Source organism: Chiloscyllium plagiosum, chromosome 6, assembly GCF_004010195.1.
Source record: "Chiloscyllium plagiosum isolate BGI_BamShark_2017 chromosome 6, ASM401019v2, whole genome shotgun sequence".
Taxonomy (NCBI): Eukaryota; Metazoa; Chordata; class Chondrichthyes; order Orectolobiformes; family Hemiscylliidae; genus Chiloscyllium; species Chiloscyllium plagiosum.
Genome location: NC_057715.1, coordinates 97,090,345 through 97,109,647, shown reverse-complemented (window position 1 = coordinate 97,109,647; position 19,303 = coordinate 97,090,345). Strand labels below are relative to the sequence as shown.

At 42.6% G+C, this 19,303-nt stretch overlaps 1 protein-coding gene across 2 annotated transcripts in view; it reads left to right on the top strand.

The window, feature by feature from the left end:
- The first annotated feature begins 8,287 nt into the window (after nucleotides 1-8,287).
- Nucleotides 8,288-19,303, top strand: part of rab6a (RAB6A, member RAS oncogene family) — a 71,326-nt gene continuing 60,310 nt past the window's right edge. Inside the window, exon 1 of one of the 2 annotated variants that reach the window (XM_043692193.1) lies at nucleotides 8,288-8,650. In XM_043692193.1, coding sequence (XP_043548128.1) covers nucleotides 8,581-8,650 — 70 coding nt within the window. In that variant the 5' untranslated portion in view covers nucleotides 8,288-8,580. The remainder of the gene's footprint in view (nucleotides 8,651-19,303) is intronic. The other variant, XM_043692192.1, reaches the window with a different exon arrangement.

Below are 19,303 nucleotides of genomic sequence, written 5' to 3'. Positions count from 1 at the left end.
GAGTCATTGTCTTCTTATATTGATGTGTTCGAAATGGTTGACACTATACTGACCCAAATGATAACTTGGACTAGACTGACAATGTCCTGCTTGTCAACTACCCCATTCAGCAGGACCTGCCTGCAAAGAGAAGCACCATTTCCTATTGTCCTACATATCCAGGGCCAATGTTAGTAACCGTGGAGTGCAGCTCCGACTGACAATATTTGAATCTTGCAAAATGGGCTTTTAAAGATGGCACTGGCATCAGAGGTGCTGGTCAGTTCCAGTTCATCAGGTGATTGGCATGTTGTTCTGGGAATGGCGGGTGGTAAGGTAGGGCTTGAATTAGATGAGAGCTATGCCATAAAGATTGGTCTGTCAGTTAATAAGCTGTGTTTATTAAGATAGGTTGAGAGAAGTTGCTAAAATTCATGACAAAAAAAACCTGCAAAAAACTCAAGGCAACGTGCACTTAGCCAAAATATTTAAGATTCAGCCGTATATGTAGTTTAGCTTTCGAATGAAAAGATTCATCAATTGTTTTTTTAAATAAATAACCATGTGGTTAACACTTAATAGTCCCCTGGAATGGCCTAGAAAGCTAATAAGATCATAGATTTAATAAATGACAGCCTTGCCAATAATGCCCACATCACATGCAAGAATTATTAAAAGTGCTATTGGTTTATTGTGGAAACAAAACATATTTGGCAAAGGTGTAAAGCTAATCATGACATGTTGTTATATGAGAGCTAAAGTATCTACCCATGTCAATACCCTAAAACACACACGTAACACATTCCCGTTCACACCAGGAAAAGGGAAATATAGATTTCTCTTAGAAGCGAATCATTTTGAAAAAAAAATTCAATTGTTCAATTATGGTTAATTCTTTAAGGAAAAGAGGAAAGAATTTGAGATGCTCAGACAGCCATCGATCTCATGTTCTGGAACAAAAACAGGAATATCGTTGAACACATGCAGTTACCTCTGGAGATCTTTGAAGATGCAATTATTCAGGAAATATCGATTAAAATCTTTCAGAGACTTCTATTGCGAGAGCAGCTGGACTAGTGCTCCAGGTATTACATGGGACACAAACACGGATTCTTTTTCAGAAGCAGTTAAAAATCACACAACACGAGGTTGTAGACAACGGGTTTATTTGGAAGCAGTAGCCTTCCGCGTGATGCTCTTTCTTCAGGTGGTTGTGCAAGTGTCAAGCAAATAAAATGATATACTTAACAAACAAGAACTGAACAAAGTTTGTTAAATATACCATTTACTTGCATGACACTGTAATCTTTTGCTATAAATTCTGTGTCTTATGGTCCTGCTTCACTATCACCTGATGAAGAAGCAGCGCTCTGAAAGCTAGTGCTTCCAATTAAACCTGTTGGACTATAACCTGGTGTTGTGTGATTTTTAACTTTGTCCACCCCAGTCCAACATTGGCTTCTCCACATCATTTTCAGAAGCAAAGAGTTAAACTGGGAAGCTCCCTTCCTTCAACACAACTACTCCACAATCTTCAAAGCCAAAGCTGCAATATGGCAGTCATAAACATTCAGTTTCTCTACAGTAAACATGTGACGACCAAGAAATGCCTCATTAAAAAAAAGTCCAATGCCCTCCATGTCTTTTTCAAACCTCTCTTCTTTCACCTTAAAAATTGAGAATTTGTGTTTGAAAAATTGTAGATACCTATATATTTTCAAAGGGATCAATTAAAGGGCATTGGACTTTTTTTTAATGAGGCATTTATATAAGTCTGGTTATATAAGTCCAAGTTGCTGATACCAAAAGGAGTAGGATGCCCACATGATATCTTCAGCAGAACATGGTCTCAGTCTTGTTAAACAGAGTAGGTTCATTACGTCGTTCTTAATAGCTAGTTGTATTATACCTGAGATACGAGAGTCTTTTGTAAAATCTCAGACTATACTTAAGAGTAACTATACATCATTGTTTGCTTGCAACTTAGAACACTCATTATTTAGCTCATCCCATCAACTGTCCTTTATATCCTGATGAATGGAGTTTATCTCAATGTCAATTAACCCTTTTGGGGTGGCCCATTTCTGTATCATCTGCACACTTTGAAATGGGAAACATTGCACCTTTTTTGTGTTGTGTGGATGTCTAGTTTAGGTGCACTGGTCCTCTAAATTGATTTGTGTGGCTGTGCATGTGCAGCAACTTTCTTTTTATTCATTGGGCATTGCTGGCTGGGCCATCTTTATTTGCCCTGAGAAGGTGGTGGTGAGCTGCTTTCTTGAATCGCTGCAGTCCACTTGCTGTGGGTTGACCCACAATGCCAAGAGGGAGGGAATTCCAGGATTTTGACCCAACAACTGTGAAGGAATGGCAGTATATTTCCAAGTCAGGGTGGTTAGTGATTCGGAGGGGAACTTGCAGGTGGTGGTGTTCCTAAGTACCTGCTGCCCTTGTCCTTCTCGATAGAAGTGGTCGTGGATTTAGAAGGTGCTGCCTAAGGATCTTTGGTGAGTTTCTGTAGTGCATCTTGTAGATAGTGCAGACTGCTGCTACTGAGCGTCGGTGTTCGAGGGATTGAATGTTTGTAGATGTGGTGCCAATCAAACGAGTTGCTTTGACCTGGATGGTGTCAAGCTTTTTGAGTGTTGTTGGAACCGCACCCATCCAGGCAAGTGGAGAGTGTTCCATCACACTCCTGACTTGTGCCTTGTAGATGGTGGTAGACTTTGGGGTGTCAGGAGATGAGTTACTTGCCACAGTATCCTCGTCTCTGGTCTGCTCTTGTAGCCACTGTGTTTATGTGTTGAGTCCAGTTGGGTTTCTGGTCAGTGGTAACCCCAAGGATGTTGACAGTGGGGGATTCAGTGATGGTATTACCGTTGAATGTCAAGGAGCAGTGGTTAGAGTGTCTTTTATTGGTGACGGTCCTTGTCTGGCATTTGTGTGGTGCAAAGTTTACTTGCCACTTGTCGGCCCAAGCCTGGATATTGTCATTGTCTTATTGCATTTGAGCACAGACTGCTTCAGTATCTGAGGAGTTGTGAATGGTGCTGAACACAATGCAATCATCGGTGAACATCCCCACTTCTGACCTTGTGACAAAGGGAAAGTCATTGATGAAGCAGCTGAAGATTGTTGGGCCTAGGACACTACCCGGAGGGACGTGCGCAGAGATGTCCCGGAGCCGAGATTACTGATCCTCCACAACCACAACCATCTTCATTTGTGCCAGGTATGACTCTAACCAGCACAGCATTTGCCCCCTAATACCCATTGATTCCAGTTTTGCCAGGGCTCCTTGGATGCAATACTTGGTCAAATGTGGCCTTGATGTCAAGGGCTATCACTCTCACCTCACCTCTGAAATTCAGCTCTTTTATCCATGTTTGAACCAAGGCTGTAAGGAGACCAGGAGCTGAGTGACTCTGGCAAAACCCAAACTTAGCGTCACTGAACAGATTGTTGTTGAGCGAGTGTTGCTTGATAGCACTGTTGATGACCCCTTTCATCACTTTACTGATGATGGAAAGTAGACTGATTGAGCAGTAATTGGCTGGATTGGATTTGTCCTGCTTTTTGTGTACAGGACATACCGGGGCAATTTTTCACATTGTCAGGTAGATGTCAGGTAGATACTATTGAAAGAATGTTATCTGGGCCCACTGCCTTTGCAGTATCGAGTGCCTCCAGCCATTTTTTTATATCACGTGCAGTGAATCGAATTGGCTGGAGACTGGTATCTGTGATGCTGGGGACCACTCAAGGAGCCCAAAATGGATCATCCATTTGGCGCTTCTGACTGGAGATTGTTCTGAATGCATCAGCTTTATCTTTTGTACTGATGTGTTGTGTTCCTCCATCTTTGAGGATGGGAACATTTCTGGAATTGCCTCCTCCAGTGAGTTGTTTATTTGTCCACCACCATTCACCACTGGATGTGGAAGGACTGCAGAGCTGAGATCTGATCCGTTGGTTGTGGGATCGCTTAACTCTGTCTATCACTTGCTGTTTATGCCGTTTGGTACGCAAGTAATCCTGTTTGGTAGCTTCACCAGGTTGGCACCTCATTTTTAGGTATGCCTGATGCTGCTCCTGGCATGCTCTTCTGCACTCTCCATTGAATCATGGTTGATCCCCTGGCTTGATGGTAATGGTTGAGCGGGGGATATGCCAGGCCACGAGGTTGCAGCTTGTGCTGGAATACAATTCTGCTGCTGTTGATGGCCCACTGCGCCTCATGGATTTCCAGTGTTGAGCTGCTAGATCAGTTTGAAATCTGTCCCATTTAGCACAGTGGTAGTGCCACATAACATGATGGAGGTTGCTCTCAATGTGGAGGTTGGACTTCGTCTCCACAAAGACAGTGCGGTCGTATTTTTACCTATTCTGTCATGGATAGATGCTTCTGCAGCTGGCAGATTAGTAAGGATGAAGTCAAGCATGTCTTTTCCTCTTGTTGATTCCTTCACCACCTACTGCAGACTGAATTTATCAGTGAAATCCTTTAGGACCCAACCAGCCCAATCTGTAATGCTGCTGCCGAGCCACTCTTGGTGGTGGATATTGAAATCCCCCACCCAGAGTACATTTTGTGCCCTTGCCACCCTCAGAGCTTCCTCCAGGTGTCGTTCAACATGGAGGAGTACTGATTCATCAGCCGAAGGGAGACGGTACGTGGTAACCAGTAAGAGGTTTCCTTGCCCATGTTTAACCTAAAGCCATGAGACTTCATGGGGTCCGGAGTTGATGTCAACGATTCCCAGGGCAACTCCCTCCTAACTGTATACCACTGTGCTGCCAACTCTGATGGATCACTCCTGCTGGTGTGAGAGGAGCTATCCAGGGATAGTGATGGTGGTGTCTGGGGTGTTATCTGTAAGGTTGTATGTATTATTATGTTAGGTTGTTGCTTGACTAGTCTGTGAGACAGCTCTCCCAATTTCAGCACTAGCCCCCAGGCAAGAAGGACTTTGCATGGTCGACAGGACTGTTTGTGTTTTTGCTGTTGTCTTTTCTGGTTCCAAGGTCAATGCCAGGTGATCTATGAGGTTTCATTTCTTTGTTGTGGCTTTCTAGCGATTGATACAACTGACTGCTTTGCTAGACTATTTCTGAGGGCTGTTGAGAGTCAACCTCATTGCTGTGGCTGTGGAGTCACATGCAGGCCAGACCAGGTAAGGACAGCGGTTTCCTTCCCTAAAGGACATTAGTGAACCAGATGGGTTTTTCCAACAATTGACAATGGTTTCACGATCATCAGTCATAGAGTCATAGAGATGTACAGCACGGAAACAGACTCTTTGGTCCAATTTGTCCATGCCGACCAGATATCCCAATCTTATCTAGTCACATTTGCTAGCACTTGGCCCATATTCCTCCAAACTTATCCTATTCAGATACCCATCCAGATGCCTTTTAAATGTTGCAATTGTACCAACCTCCACCACTTACTCTGACAGCTCATTCCATATACGTACTACCCTCTGTGTGAAAACGTTGCCCCTGAGGTCTCCTTTACATCTTTCCCCTCTCACTCTAAACCTATGCCCTCTAGTTCTGGACACTCCCCCATCCCAGGGGAAAGACTTTGTCTATTTATCCTATTCATGCCCCTCATGATTTTATAAACCTCTATAATGTCACCCCTCAGCCTCCGACGCTGCAGGGAAAACAGCCCTAGCCTATTCAGCCTCTCCCTACAGCTCAAATCCTCCAACCCTGGCAACATCCTTGTAAATCTTTTCTGAACCCTTTCAAGTTTCACAACATCTTTCTGATAGGATGGAGACCAGATTTGCAAGCAATATTCCAACAGTGGCTCAACCAATGTCCTGTACAACCGCAACATGACTTCCCAACTCCTACAGTCAATATTCTGACCAATAAAGGAAAGCATACCAAATGCCTTCTTTACTATCCTATCTACCTGCAATTCCACTTTCAAAGAGCTATGAACCTGCATTCCAAGGTCTCTTTGTTCAGCAACACTCCCTAGGACCTTACCATTAAGTGTATAAGTCCTGCTAAGATTTGCTTTCCCAAAATGCAGCACCTCACATTTATCTAAATTAAACTCCCACCTGCCACTTCTTAGCCCATTGGCCCATCTGATCAACATCGTGTTGTAATCTGAGGTAACCCTCTTTGCTGTCCACTACACCCCAATTTTGGTGTCATCAGCAAACTTACTAACAATACCTCTGATGCTCACATCCAAATTATTTATATAAATGATGAAAAGTTGTGGACCCAGCACCGATCCCTGTGGCACTCCACTGGTCACAGGCCTCCAGTCTGAAAAACAACCTCCACCACCACCCTTTGTCTTCTACCTTTGAGCCAGTTCAGTATCCAAATGGAGAGTTCTCCCTTTGGATCGAGGAGATCTAACCTTGCTAACCAGTCTGTGTGTTTTTTTTCCAATGCTGATAGAAAATCTAAATTTACAATACCTACAGCCATTTATTTAAGGTATTTATGATTACAAAATGGATGGATAGATTAAAATAAATCATCCCTAGTAACTTTGACAAATTCCCTTCATACCTATAAAATATTACACCTCTTTAGACTATATATTATCCTGTACATCTTGAAAATTACTTGTGAAACATTGCTCACAGAACATTCTAGAATTCAGCTCTGATATCTCCTAGAAATTGGCTATTTTGACATTTTCCATAATTAATCCATTAACTCTATCCTCTTCCATTCTTGAAGTTTCTTCTAGAGGAAGCAAGTCAACCAGCCCAGGATATCCAAGAGAAATAGAACAAGGGGGGTGCCTACTTATTGGTGTTTGTGTTTGCCTCAATTCAACAGCCAAAATACAGGCAGTGCCAGTACTATCACCGATTACTCAGTGATTATCCTTATTTTGTTCATCCAGATCCCTCACATGGTCACTCAGAACTCAGGTATGTGTTAATGGATGTATCTGTAGTGATGTTCATCCAGTTTATTCGCACTTTCACTAGCAGCCCCACTTTTTCATCCCTTGAGGAGTTTAGAGCATGGACAAATAGCCTTAAGAACCAGACCAGTCAGGAGAGTTCAGAAACACTTTTACTGAATGGTAGGAGAAGAGTGGATCTCTCTCACACAAAACAATACATGCTAGTTCAATTAATAACTTTAAACCTGAAATGATTTTTTGCTAGCTGAAACTATTATGAATTAAAACAAGTGGATAGAGTTAGGACATAAATCAGTCATGATCTCATTGAATGATAGAACACATTCAAGGAAAGGAATGAGTGGCTTAGTCCTCTGCCTATGTCAAAATCATAAGGAGTTGAGACAGATTCTCTTGAGAGTAGGTAATGTTCCCATAGAATGCATACAAGCCTAAACTTTGTTTCACTCTGCACAGGTATTGCCAGACCTGAGCTTTTGTTTAAGATTTCCAGAATCTGCAGTTTTTTGTAAATGGAAGGATACTTTTCCCATTGGTGGATGTATTCATAGCCAGAGGGAAAACAATTTAATGTAATTGCAAAAGAAGCAATGGCAACATGAGGAAATGCTTTTTTATGGAGCAAGTGGCAAGGATCTGGAATTCAATGTCTGTGAGTGTGGTGGAGGCAATTTTAATCATGGAGTTCAAAAGAGAACAGGATAATTATCTGAAGAGAAGCGAAATGCCACAATTTGGGGAAAAGACAGGAAAATAGGATTATGAAATTACTTTTGCAGAGTCAACATAGGCACAGTGGTCAATAGCTTCTCTCCATGCTACAACGATGCTGGGAACGTGACTGTGTCCTTCTTGATATAAAATGCATTATGTGAACTAAATCACAAATGGTTGATTCTCCACCCCTCGACTCTTAAGATTCACGGATTGTCCTTTTCTCGTTCCACGTTTCCATTTTGCTCAATCTGTTCTCCCTGAGACCAAAGATAATGTATCATTAATAGATTTAGAATTTGCTTTCTCTGGCCAACTTTGAAACAAAGGCCTGGCAGAAGATGCGAGATAATGCTAAAGCTAAAAAAAAGAAAGCAATGAAGAAACAAAAAGAAATGTCTTATGAGATTGAATGCTGGAACACCCATCCCAAACCATCATTCCAAAGAACAAGGCAAGAGGATCCTTGAGTGACAGGCGACGTCATCCCGTGGGCGGGATGGTTACGTGGCGCTGCGCCTGTGCGCAGGACACTTGCCGATCAACCAAACCCCAGCGCCTGGGAGGGAGGCCCGTCCCACCCCCTCACCGCTGATTGGACTGATTACATCATGACGCTTAGTTATCCGCCTGTTGATTGGCCGTTCGGGCTGTCCATCAGGTCTCTCTCCGGGAACAGGAAAGTCTCTTCCGGCCATCAAGTGTAGGTTGTCGAGCAGCAGTTAGTATAGTAACCGTAGAGAGTCGACCTCAGTTTTTTTTCCCTGTGTGTCTGTGGATCAGTGATTGACGGTGCCCGTTGGGATAATTAACCAACTATATATAGATAAATAGATAGAGCCGGTAGGATTGTTCAGCGTTAAACCTACCACCGTTATATATCCTAAAACATTACATTCCAGCGGTGCTCGTAAAGGAGAAGCGAACAGACTTCTTTTTATATATATTTTAACTTATTTCTCTTCCGCGCGATGACTTCGGGAGGCGATTTCGGGAATCCGCTGAGGAAATTCAAGCTGGTTTTCCTGGGCGAACAGAGCGGTGAGTGGCGCCGGGTGTCGCGGTCGAAGGGGCTGCAGTCCCCCTCAGCATTCGGCGGGTAGATCGAAGGCTTGTTACCTCTGAGTGTCCCCCCTCCCCACCCCCACCGCCTCCTTTCTTTGGGGAAATAGGGCCGGAGAATCTCAGGGCAGAAAACAAAGCAAGAGCCCTTGTGTTTTTTTTTGTAATTCAATACGGCGTTAAAACCTCTTTTTCAAAACCAAAAATGTTTGATTAGGCATATTTTTTAAAACAAACACCCCCGCATTTTTGATCGTCCTTTTACATGATGGCATTTTGACCTGCATAATTGTATTTATTTGATGCTTCGCCGTCAAATTCACTTTTTTTCTCTTGTTCATTAAGAACATCAATGTGGTGGCTGCTACGGAAATATTCAATCAACTTGTCTTGCTATAATATATAAATCCAGTCGGATTCATCCGCATTTTGCTGCTGTGTTGCTGTGCACCAAGTCAGCTATTGACTAATTCTTGTTTACACAATAGGGGCGTTTTTTTAAAAAAAGGCAAATTGGCTTGGTCATAATTGTCCAACAGCAGTGCATTGCTAAAGTCTTTGTGTAACTGATTCTGCCCTGGAGGGTTGAACATTGGAGATATCTTCTACATATCTCCAATATTCTATTAAATATCTTCTAGAACTAAAATTGTACTGATGGTACATTGAAATCTGGCCTACGTACTGGTGTAGGTTATTTTTGATATTCAAGCAACCGCACCTTATTTTTCTTTTGTCTAAACCTAAAGTGAGCGATCTCTTAATTTTCCTGTAAATTAAACTGGCAGATTTTTGTAAATATTGAATTATGTAATGATTTCATTGAAAATTGCTCCAGCCACTGCTGATTCGCATTTTATCAGCGCACGAAACGGGCAAAGCTTTCATTGATAAAGGTATATATTTTATTGCGAAACAGGATTATGCAGTAACGTAACCCCATATTAAGTATGTAGATTAACTAGGAAGTAAATGTTGCATTTGATATGAAATCTCAATATATAGGTTTCCGAAATACGATTTGCAGCTCTTAAAATGATTTGATTTCAATAAAGGTAATATGGAAATGGCTTATTGATTTGCTCGTAGACCTCACCACGGTTTAATTTTGATTAAACGACCTCCTAGATTTTGCAAACATATGTTGCTGTCAAACGAAGTTGAGTAAGAACAATTTTGTATATTTAAGCCATGGCCTTTTTGAATGAATCACCCTTCCGATCGTTATTCTGCAGAATAATCGTCATGAATGTCTAGATATAAAATCGTTATATATCGTTCAGTTGTTTTAAATGAGGCTTTTATAGTCAGTGTGTAGCAATCCTAAACTGAAATGTTGATCATTAATGTTTTGCAAATTGTCCTTTACACAAGCTTTTAATGCTTCTATGATACAATGCTGAAAGCCTAGAACGTTCACGGGTTACTTTGATTAAAAGAGCCCAGCTAACTGAAATCTGGGCGTGGTGAGCTAGTCTCCATCATTCATAGCACAGAATACACTAGCGCAGGTGGATATTTTATTGCTTTCAGAACTAAAACTAATATTGTACATTTAATGTGCTGTCGATTTTGTGTATTCTAGAATAGGATGGAAGTATTTCATATTAGGAAAATTTTGAAGCAGTTGCCATTTTATTAAAAATAGGTAATTTTTGTGAAGATCAACACATCACAATAATTATTCTATTTAATTGGAGGATTTCAGGAATAGCCGTGTTTAATTACAGTAATTGATCCACTTTATTTACCTGTTGTACATTAAGAAATGCTTGGCATTCCAGGTACTTGGGGGTTAACTTGTTTTGGCTAAGTTGCATTTGAATAAAAAGCTTAAGTCTAATCTTTCTGAATTTTTACTTTTCACACAGATCACAAAATCATTTGTGAAGTCTAAAGGGGGGAAACACAAGTAGTTGAGGTGTCTTTACCTCAACAATTTGGCCTCATCTGATGGCAGTTTCACTTGATTTGTGTTGTTAAAACTACTTTTTTTTGAAATATCAAGCTGCTTTTCTGTGAATGCAGTAGGTTGGCACACAACCCTTTGCCTGCAGTTGCAAACTGAAATACAGTGCAGTTAGCCTGTATATGACAGAGCCAATTTAAAAAAATGAATCTTCATGCTGAGTCCATTTTGTGCATGGTCGGTGCATTGTTGCTTTCTTCTGAGCCAATAACCAATCACCTTTTTGTCCCATGTTTGGAATTAGGGAGCAAAATTGATGCCCCACACAAGTTCCATAAACATCCTGCTCTATCAGTTGAGTGCATGATAAGAACTCAATTTAGGAAGGGTCCTGTGTAGTACCAAGCTTTTGTTCTAGCTGTGTGAAGGTACAATTCCCCAGCCTACTACAATGTTGACTGTTTCTATGGGCCATGTGTATGTACCTTGGAACTCCAAGAGATACATCTTAATTTAAAATCAATATTCATGTACCTCAGCCTATTGATTAGGGTTTATTTGTATCTTAAGCAACAGTGCTAAAAGCAGTCCTTAGAAATCTATGGCTACTAAGATTCAAATTGCATCAAGCAACCAATGAATTGAGTGACCTGGAGTTGGTAGAACTTGGGAGTGTGGGTTGAATATTTCTGATGTGGGCATCTGAACAGCATACACAGTCAAGAACCTGTAGGACACATAATCCAAATGAATTATGTTTGGGTTGCATCCAAACTTTCAAGAAAACTTGCAAGCCAGGTCCGCGCAAACTCTTCCCTACAAGGAAAGCTACATCACAAGGAGACTGATCTCGCAGCAATTCCACTGAAACTCACGAAGTAGACAGGATTCCTTTGCTTTCTCAATTCCATAAGTCAAGATCAATCTGTTTCTGCCCTTAAAGCATGTTAGCTTTTATTTGTCACAGCTATCAGGACTGTACTCTCCCTGCAAGGCCATGTACTATAATTACAACAGAGGCAAGGAGTGTTGTACTGGTTATATCTCTGGACTAGAAATAGAGAACACAAATCATGGTTCTGTATATGCGCTGGAGGCATTGTTTCAAATCTCACCATGTACTATGAAATCAGTAAGAATCTGGAATTAATGGCTATCATGCAACCATATTTTGTATTTGAATGACCACCTGATACATCATTGTCCCTTTAGGGAAGGAATTCTGTCTTCTCTGGCCCACGTGTGACTCCAGACTCTCAGCAATGTGGATGATTCTTAACTGCCCTCTGAAATGGCTGAGCAATCCATGCCTTGTCTGAGGGAGATACCAAAGTTCTGACATCCTGGAAAAAAAACCCTGCTCCAGACCATCAGAAACAAGCTCAATATTGTATTGGTCAGGACCTTGACAGTGGTCATTTGACTAGGCAGTTAGGTTAACCATCAATAATCAGTTTCACAATGGCGTGACAATTCTGAAAGTCCTGCACCCAAAATGCGAACCTGCATTGCTTACTACTTGCTGACCTATTTACACTATATCCCCAGTGTTTTCTGTTTTTGTTTAGATTTTCACATTTACATTTTTTGTTGGGTGATTTTTTTTTAAGCATGCATATTTGCTTTTTTAGAATTAGTTTTGCAATGGGATACATTTTTTTTTGTAATATTTTACTTCAGCCTTCCTTGAGGCTTTTAATGTGTATAGTGCTTAGATTATTTTAATTTATTTTCATTACATTTCCTTTCTTTTATTTAATGCTGAGATGTATACATTTTATTTGATTGCTAAACAATGTTCAGATCACTTATTGACTTGGTTTCTACCTATATTGACAGTTTTATTTTGACAAACGCACAAAAAATAATTAAAATGCAAGTTTAATCAAATATTAATTTACCTTTTAGTTGCATATTTAAGAATCAGGGAATTCTAAACCTTTTGCTTCTACTGTCTTAATATTGTTAAGTCTAATTTAGGGATGGCTTGATGGTAAGTAATGTCACTGGATTAGTAACTCAACCCTGGGCTAATATTTTGGGGCAGTGTGTTCAAATTCACCTATGGCAGATAGTGATATTTCAATTCAACAAACATCTGAAATTAAAAGCTAGTCTAAGGGTGACAATGTAACCATCTGTTGGTCATTTAAAAACCTACCTGGTTTACTAATGTCCTTTAGGGAAGTAATTTGCCATCTTTACCTGCAGTAGATTACAGTTGCTTGATAGCTACAGGGGAAATGCAAAGAAAAGAATCTACCCCATCCAAGGTCGTCTTTGACTTTACAAAGGCCTTTGGCACTCAACCAGGAGGCATTATGAAGTACTTTCTGTACTTTGGCTGCACCATGAAGTTTGTCACCATTCTTTGCCTGCTCCACGGTGACATGAAAGTTGTGGTAAAGACAAATGGCTCCACCACCCACCCATTCCCCGCTTGGACCAGCGTCAAGCAAGGCTGCATCATCGTCCCAACACTATTCTTGATCTACCTTACTGCAATGCTTCACCTTGTTGCTGACAAGCTTCTCACTGGGGTAGAGCTAACATCTAGAACCAGTGGGAAATTGTTCAACCACCGCTGTCTTTGAGCCAAAACCAAAGTTATCCCAAACAGTGTCAGTGAGTTGCAGTATGTTGATGATGCCAGCATATGTGCAAATTCGGAGGATGAACTCTAGACAATCACCACCTTTTGGAAGGTGTGTAAGAGCACGGGTCCCACCCTGACCATCCACAAGACGAAGGTCCTCCACCAAATGGTTCAGCATTGCGGGGAGGCCTGGGAGGGTCCTGTTGGCCAAAGGAGTTGAAGAAATTCAGCTCCACCTCCAGTATGCTAGTGCAGCCTTGGCCGTCTGAGGAAAAGGGTGTTCGAGAACAACAATATCAGATTTGACACCAAGCTTATGGTACACAAAGCTATCGTGGTTCTTACCCTCCTGTCGGGCTCTGAGATGTGGATTGTCTACAGGTGTTGGGAAGACAGACACCAACACTAGTGTCCTTGACCAGGCCAACATCCCCACCATCAAGGCACTGATCACCTTGATTAGCTGCGATGGCTGGGCACATTGTCCACAAAACTGACACGAGACTCCCCCAAGCAGGTGCTATACTCCCAGCTCTATCCTGCAGGGATGCCTTCAAGAAGGGCTTATGCCCGAAACGTCGATTCTCCTGTTCCTTGGATGCTGCCTGACCTGCTGTGCTTTTCCAGCAACACATTTTCAGCTGCCTCCAAGACTTCACTGGCAAAGTACAGCATTCTCACCAACTCCTGGGAATCACTGGCCTAAGATCGTCCTAAGTGGAGGAGAGGAAAGAAAGCAGAAGCCAGGCAAAAATAGTGTAAGGGATGTGCTGCCGCATCAAGCGCCATCCACCCCTACCCATGATCACTTTCTACCCTAAGTGTAGCAGAGTCTGTGGAAGCTGCATTGGACTGTACAGCCTTCTGTGGACTCAATGTGAGAGTAGAAAAGTGTCTTCCTCATCTGTGAGGGACCGCCAATGACAATTTTTCATGTGACTCCAAATGTATATCAATATGGTTTATTCTTTAACTGACCTGAACCATAAGGCATTGCCAATAAATATTGTACCAGCCAGAGATCCCCACGTCCCATGAATAAAAAGTAAAACTTTGGAATTCTTGCAAAGGCTGGATGTGTGAATTTGATCTCATTGCTCAAAAACGTGCTATATACTTTCCAGTTAACGTAGTACCACCTTTAGTGCTGAGAAACTGTAAAACAATCAGTAATGAGCACTTGTGCTGTGATAATCAATTGTATGGACTTGTCTTTCTTGACTTATTTTACTTGAATTCTTCAAGTCAATAAGCAAAGGCATAGACATTGGGAATTCTGTAGATGCAGTATACTTGGAATTAAAGTCTCTTCAGTGATATTGAAGATTAATGGCAGTGGTATTGAGAGCTGAAATGTGTTGCTGGAAAAGCACAGCAGGTCAGGCAGCATCAAAGGAACAGGAGAATTGACGTTTCGGGCATAAGCCCTTCTTCAGGAAATGGTATTGAGACACAGGTTAAAAGAATAGGAGTAAATGAAGGTTTCTTGAATTGGTAGACTATTGTCGTCTTGCCCAATGGTCCAAAACGTGTCTGCTTTTTCAAAAATAGGGATATGCCAGAGACGAAGAATTCACAACATAGACTGTGCATAGGTTCGGGAGTCATTTGTAGAGGAATGCAGAACAAAAGTGTACCCCAAATGGTAAAATTGTCAAAACAGTAGTGGAAGAGAGATTTTAGTAGATGAAAAATCCATATAGTGACCATTGATTTTAGGTATGATAATTGAATATCAGAGTAAAGATCTAAGGAATAATATGCACAAAGCATATTGGTTAGAACATAAAAACAGAATTTGGGAAAAACTCAGCAGGTCTGGCAGAATCTGTGGAGAGAAATCAGAGTTAACATTTTAGATGCAGTGACCGTTCAGAACTGATTTCTGACTTCCAGCATCTGCAGGTGTTTTTTTTTGTTTGTTGATTAGAACAAGTTGAAGCAGAGTCATAGAGATGTACAGCATGGAAACAGACCCTTTGGTCCAACCAGTCCATGCCGAACAGATATCCCAACCCAACCCAATCTAGTCCCACCTGACAGCACCCAGACCAAAACCCTTCCTTTTCATATACCCATCCAAATGCCTCTTAAATGTTGCAATTGTACAAGCCTCCACCACATCCTCTGGCAGCTCATTCCATGCACGTACCACCCTCTGCGTGAAAAAGTTGGCCCTTAGGTCCCTTTTTATATCTTTCCCCTCTCACTCTAAACCTATGCCCTCCAGTTCTGGACTCCCCAACCCCAGGGAAAAGACTTTGCCTATTTACCCTATCTGAAGTACTTTGTATAATTTTGAGAACTCCACTAAAAAAGGATATGGAGCTGTAGTTATGTTTCACTAGGCCGATAGCTGTGGTGAGAATAGAGTTACAGTTTCAGCTTTGGGGAAAACTGGATTGTACTTGTTCTGACAATGTTTGCAAGAGCCCAATTATGAAAGGACCTTTTGGACAATATTTCTTTAGACTCTGGTTTGCTGTTGAAGGTACCTGAGCATAAATTGGGTATGGGAAGCATGAGAGAAATCAGAAATGTTTTTATGTAAAAGCCTTTTAGAATGTGAGTATCATAAGTGGCAGTTGAAGCACAATTGATTTGTAATATGAGTGAACTAGCTAATGCAAATGAAAATACAAAGAGCCGTGGAATGCAATTAAATGTCTCCAGTGTAGAGATAACTGGAACTTATTTTTTACTTTATGAGCTTTCATACAAATTTAATTATGCTAGGTTCTTTTACTCTTTGGTTCTTACACACTTCATGCTACTGCAACACACCAACGGATGGGTATATAAATAGGAAGGATTTGGAGGGATATGGGCCGGGTGCTGGCAGGTGGGACTAGATCGGGTTGGGATATCTGGTCAGCATGGATGGGTTGGACTGGAGGGTCTGTTTCCATGCTGTACATCTCTATGACTCTATGACTTCTGTGAACAAGCAACCAGATTTATTAAATGCAGTACAGTACAGGCTTTCTGGAAGAACCTTTAACACATCTCTTGCAGAGCTTATGGGGCTATGGCTAAATGCTCTCTCTCTGAACGAAGGAAACAGTTAAAGTTTATTAAAACTTGTAAAAGCTAGATGCCCCCCTTTGTCTCTCTTCACAGGTATGTGAAGTCAGGTCAAAGTGAATCACTCAACAAAGAATGCACATCCCCTTTATTTAGGTCAGTTGGCCATGCTTACAGATGCTTTGGCCACTCCCCCACAGTCATACGCCACTCAAGACAACCTCCAGTTACTCAGTCACATTTTACCCAGGTACAATGGCGGGATGAGATCATCCTCTGAGATAATGCAAGTGTTAATGCCCTAATTTTGGGGAATCGTTGTGCAGATGATTTCCTAACTCAGTGATTTCCCCAAGACAATGAAGGTGTGAGATACCTCTGGCCAGAAAGACACATGTCCAGAAAGTCCCATTTAATCTTTCAATATTACAATTACAGTAATAATTTCTCCTTTGATTCTAGAATGATTCTTCCTTGGGTCAGGTGTTTTCCCATGGGTCTTCATGTGAATGAACATATGTAGGTCTTTGGGCACATGGGACAGGACATCCCATGAGGTAGGAGGGCCTGGAGTTTAGGATTTGCTTTCTTTTCTTCTCTGCTGTTCCTCTGTTATAAAGGTATTTGGATTTGAACATGATTCAGTTAGATGGACAAATTGTCACTATTCTGAACGATCTCCACAAGCATTACTGTCAATACTACCGTGACTCAAGAAGACTTTGTCTTTGTATAATTTTCTTCATCATTCTCTGGATTGTTGGTTGTTTTGAGTTGAGAAAGCTATCTCAGGGAAATGCTTTTCACTCATCTGGACGTAGTGTCCAGATCACCGTAGTTAGTTTTCCAGGAGTTTTGACTTGCTTCTTGTGGAGCTGACTTCACGTAAGACACTGGTTTGATACTCCTTCCATTGAATCCAGAGAATGTGATTGGGGTGTTCCTGGTGGAATTTTTCCTGCACTTTTTTGTTGCTGATATACACTTCAGGTCTTACTGCAGTGTAAGATCTTAGTACAGCTCCCACATATGCGAAGACCTTTATTGACTTGTAGCAGTCTCTTGCTAACTCAGCTTTCTACCAACTGCATCAGTGGGTGATAGCAGCTGATCTGGAGTTGGATATTCATATCAGTGGTGGCCTCTTGATAGGTGGAAGTCCTAAGTGTGTTTTTAGAATCTTTAATTGCTTGTATGAAATGGAATTTTTGACCCACCAGGTCTGGAATAATGAGTTTTGTGCCAACTTTCAGTCTGTGTGTGTGTATATGAAGAGATTGAGTGTGACTTGCAGATCTCATGCAGAGTAGGCAACAACGCTGTAGTCAAAGAGGCACCTGAAGTGAAGGATGCTGCCTGACCTGTGCTTTTCCAGCACCACTCTAATCTAGAAACAGACGCTAACTTGAAGACACCTCCTCTTACCGCCCCCTCGACCATAACTCCACCCCCAACACCAAACCGTCCTCTCCCAGACCATACAGAACCTCATAGCCTCAGGAGATCTCCCACCCATAACTTCCAACCTCTTAGTCCGGGAACTCCGCACTGCCCGATTCTACCTCCTTCCCAAGAACCACAAGCCTGACCGCCCTGGCTGATCCATTGTCTCAGCCTGCTCCTGCCCCACCAAACTCCTCTTCACCTACCTTGACACTGTCCTATTTCCCCTCCCCCTAGTCCAGGGACTCCCCACAAACGTTCGAGACACCACCCACGCCCTCCACCTCCTCCAAGACTTCCGTTTCTCCGGCCCCCAATGCCTCATCTTCACCATGGATATCCAATCCCTCTACACCTCCACCAGGGCCTCCAAGCCCTCCGTTTCTTCCTCTCCCGACGTCCCCAACAGTACCCTTGCACCGACACACTCATTCGTTTGGCTGAACTTGTCCTCACCCTTAACAATTTTTCCTTCGAATCCTCCCACTTTCTCCAGACCAAAGGCGTAGCCATGGGCACCCATATGAGGCCCAGCTATGCTGGTCTCTTTGGCTACGTAGAGCAGTCCATCTTCCGTAGTTACACCCGCACCACTCCCCACCTCTTCCTCCGCTACATCGATGACTGCATTGGCACCACCTTGTGCTCCCGCAAGGAGGTTGAGCAATTCATCAACTTCAACACATTCCACCCTGACCTTAAATTCACCTGGACCATCTCTGACATCTCCCTCCCCTTCCTGGACCTCTCCAGCTCCATTAATGACGACCGATTTGACACTGACATTTTTTTACAAACCCACCAACTTCCACAGCTACCTGGATTATACCTCTTCCCACCCTACCTCCTGCAAAAATACCATCCCATATTCCCAATTCCTCCGCTGCATCTGCACCCAGGAGGACCAGTTCCACCACAACACACCAGATGGCCTCCTCCTTTAGAGACCGCAATTTCCTTTTCCACGTGGTTAAAGATCCCTCCAATGCATCTCATCCACATCCCGCCCCTCCGCCCTCAAACCCCACCCCTCCAACCATAACAAGGAAGAACCCCCCAGTGCTCACCTTGCACCCTACCAACCTTCTCACAAACCACATCATCCGACGACATTTCTGCCACCTCCAAACTGACCTGACCACCAGGGATATATTTCCTTCCCCACCCATTTCCGCCTTCCACAAAGACCGTTCCCTGCGTGACTACCTGGTCAGGTCCACGTCCCCCCCAACACCCCCTCCTGGCACCTTCCCTGCCACTGCACAGAAATTGCAAAACCTGCACCCACACCTCCCTCACCTCCATCCAAGGCCCTAAAGGAGCCTTCCACATCCATCAAAGTTTCACCTGCACATCCACCAATATCATTTATTGTATCTGTTGCTCCCGATGCAGTCTCCTGCATTGGGGAGACTGGGCGCCTCCTAGCAGAACGCTTTAGGGAACATTTCCGGGACACCTGCACCAATCAACTCCATCGCCCTGTGGCCCAAATTTCAACTCCCCCTCCCACTCTGCTGAGGACATTGAGGTCCTGGGCTGCCTCCACCGCCGTTCCCCGACCATCTGACGCCTGGAGGAAGAACACCTCATCTTACGTCTCTGAACACTTCAACCCCATGGCATCAATGTGGATTTCACCAGTTTCCTCATATCCCCT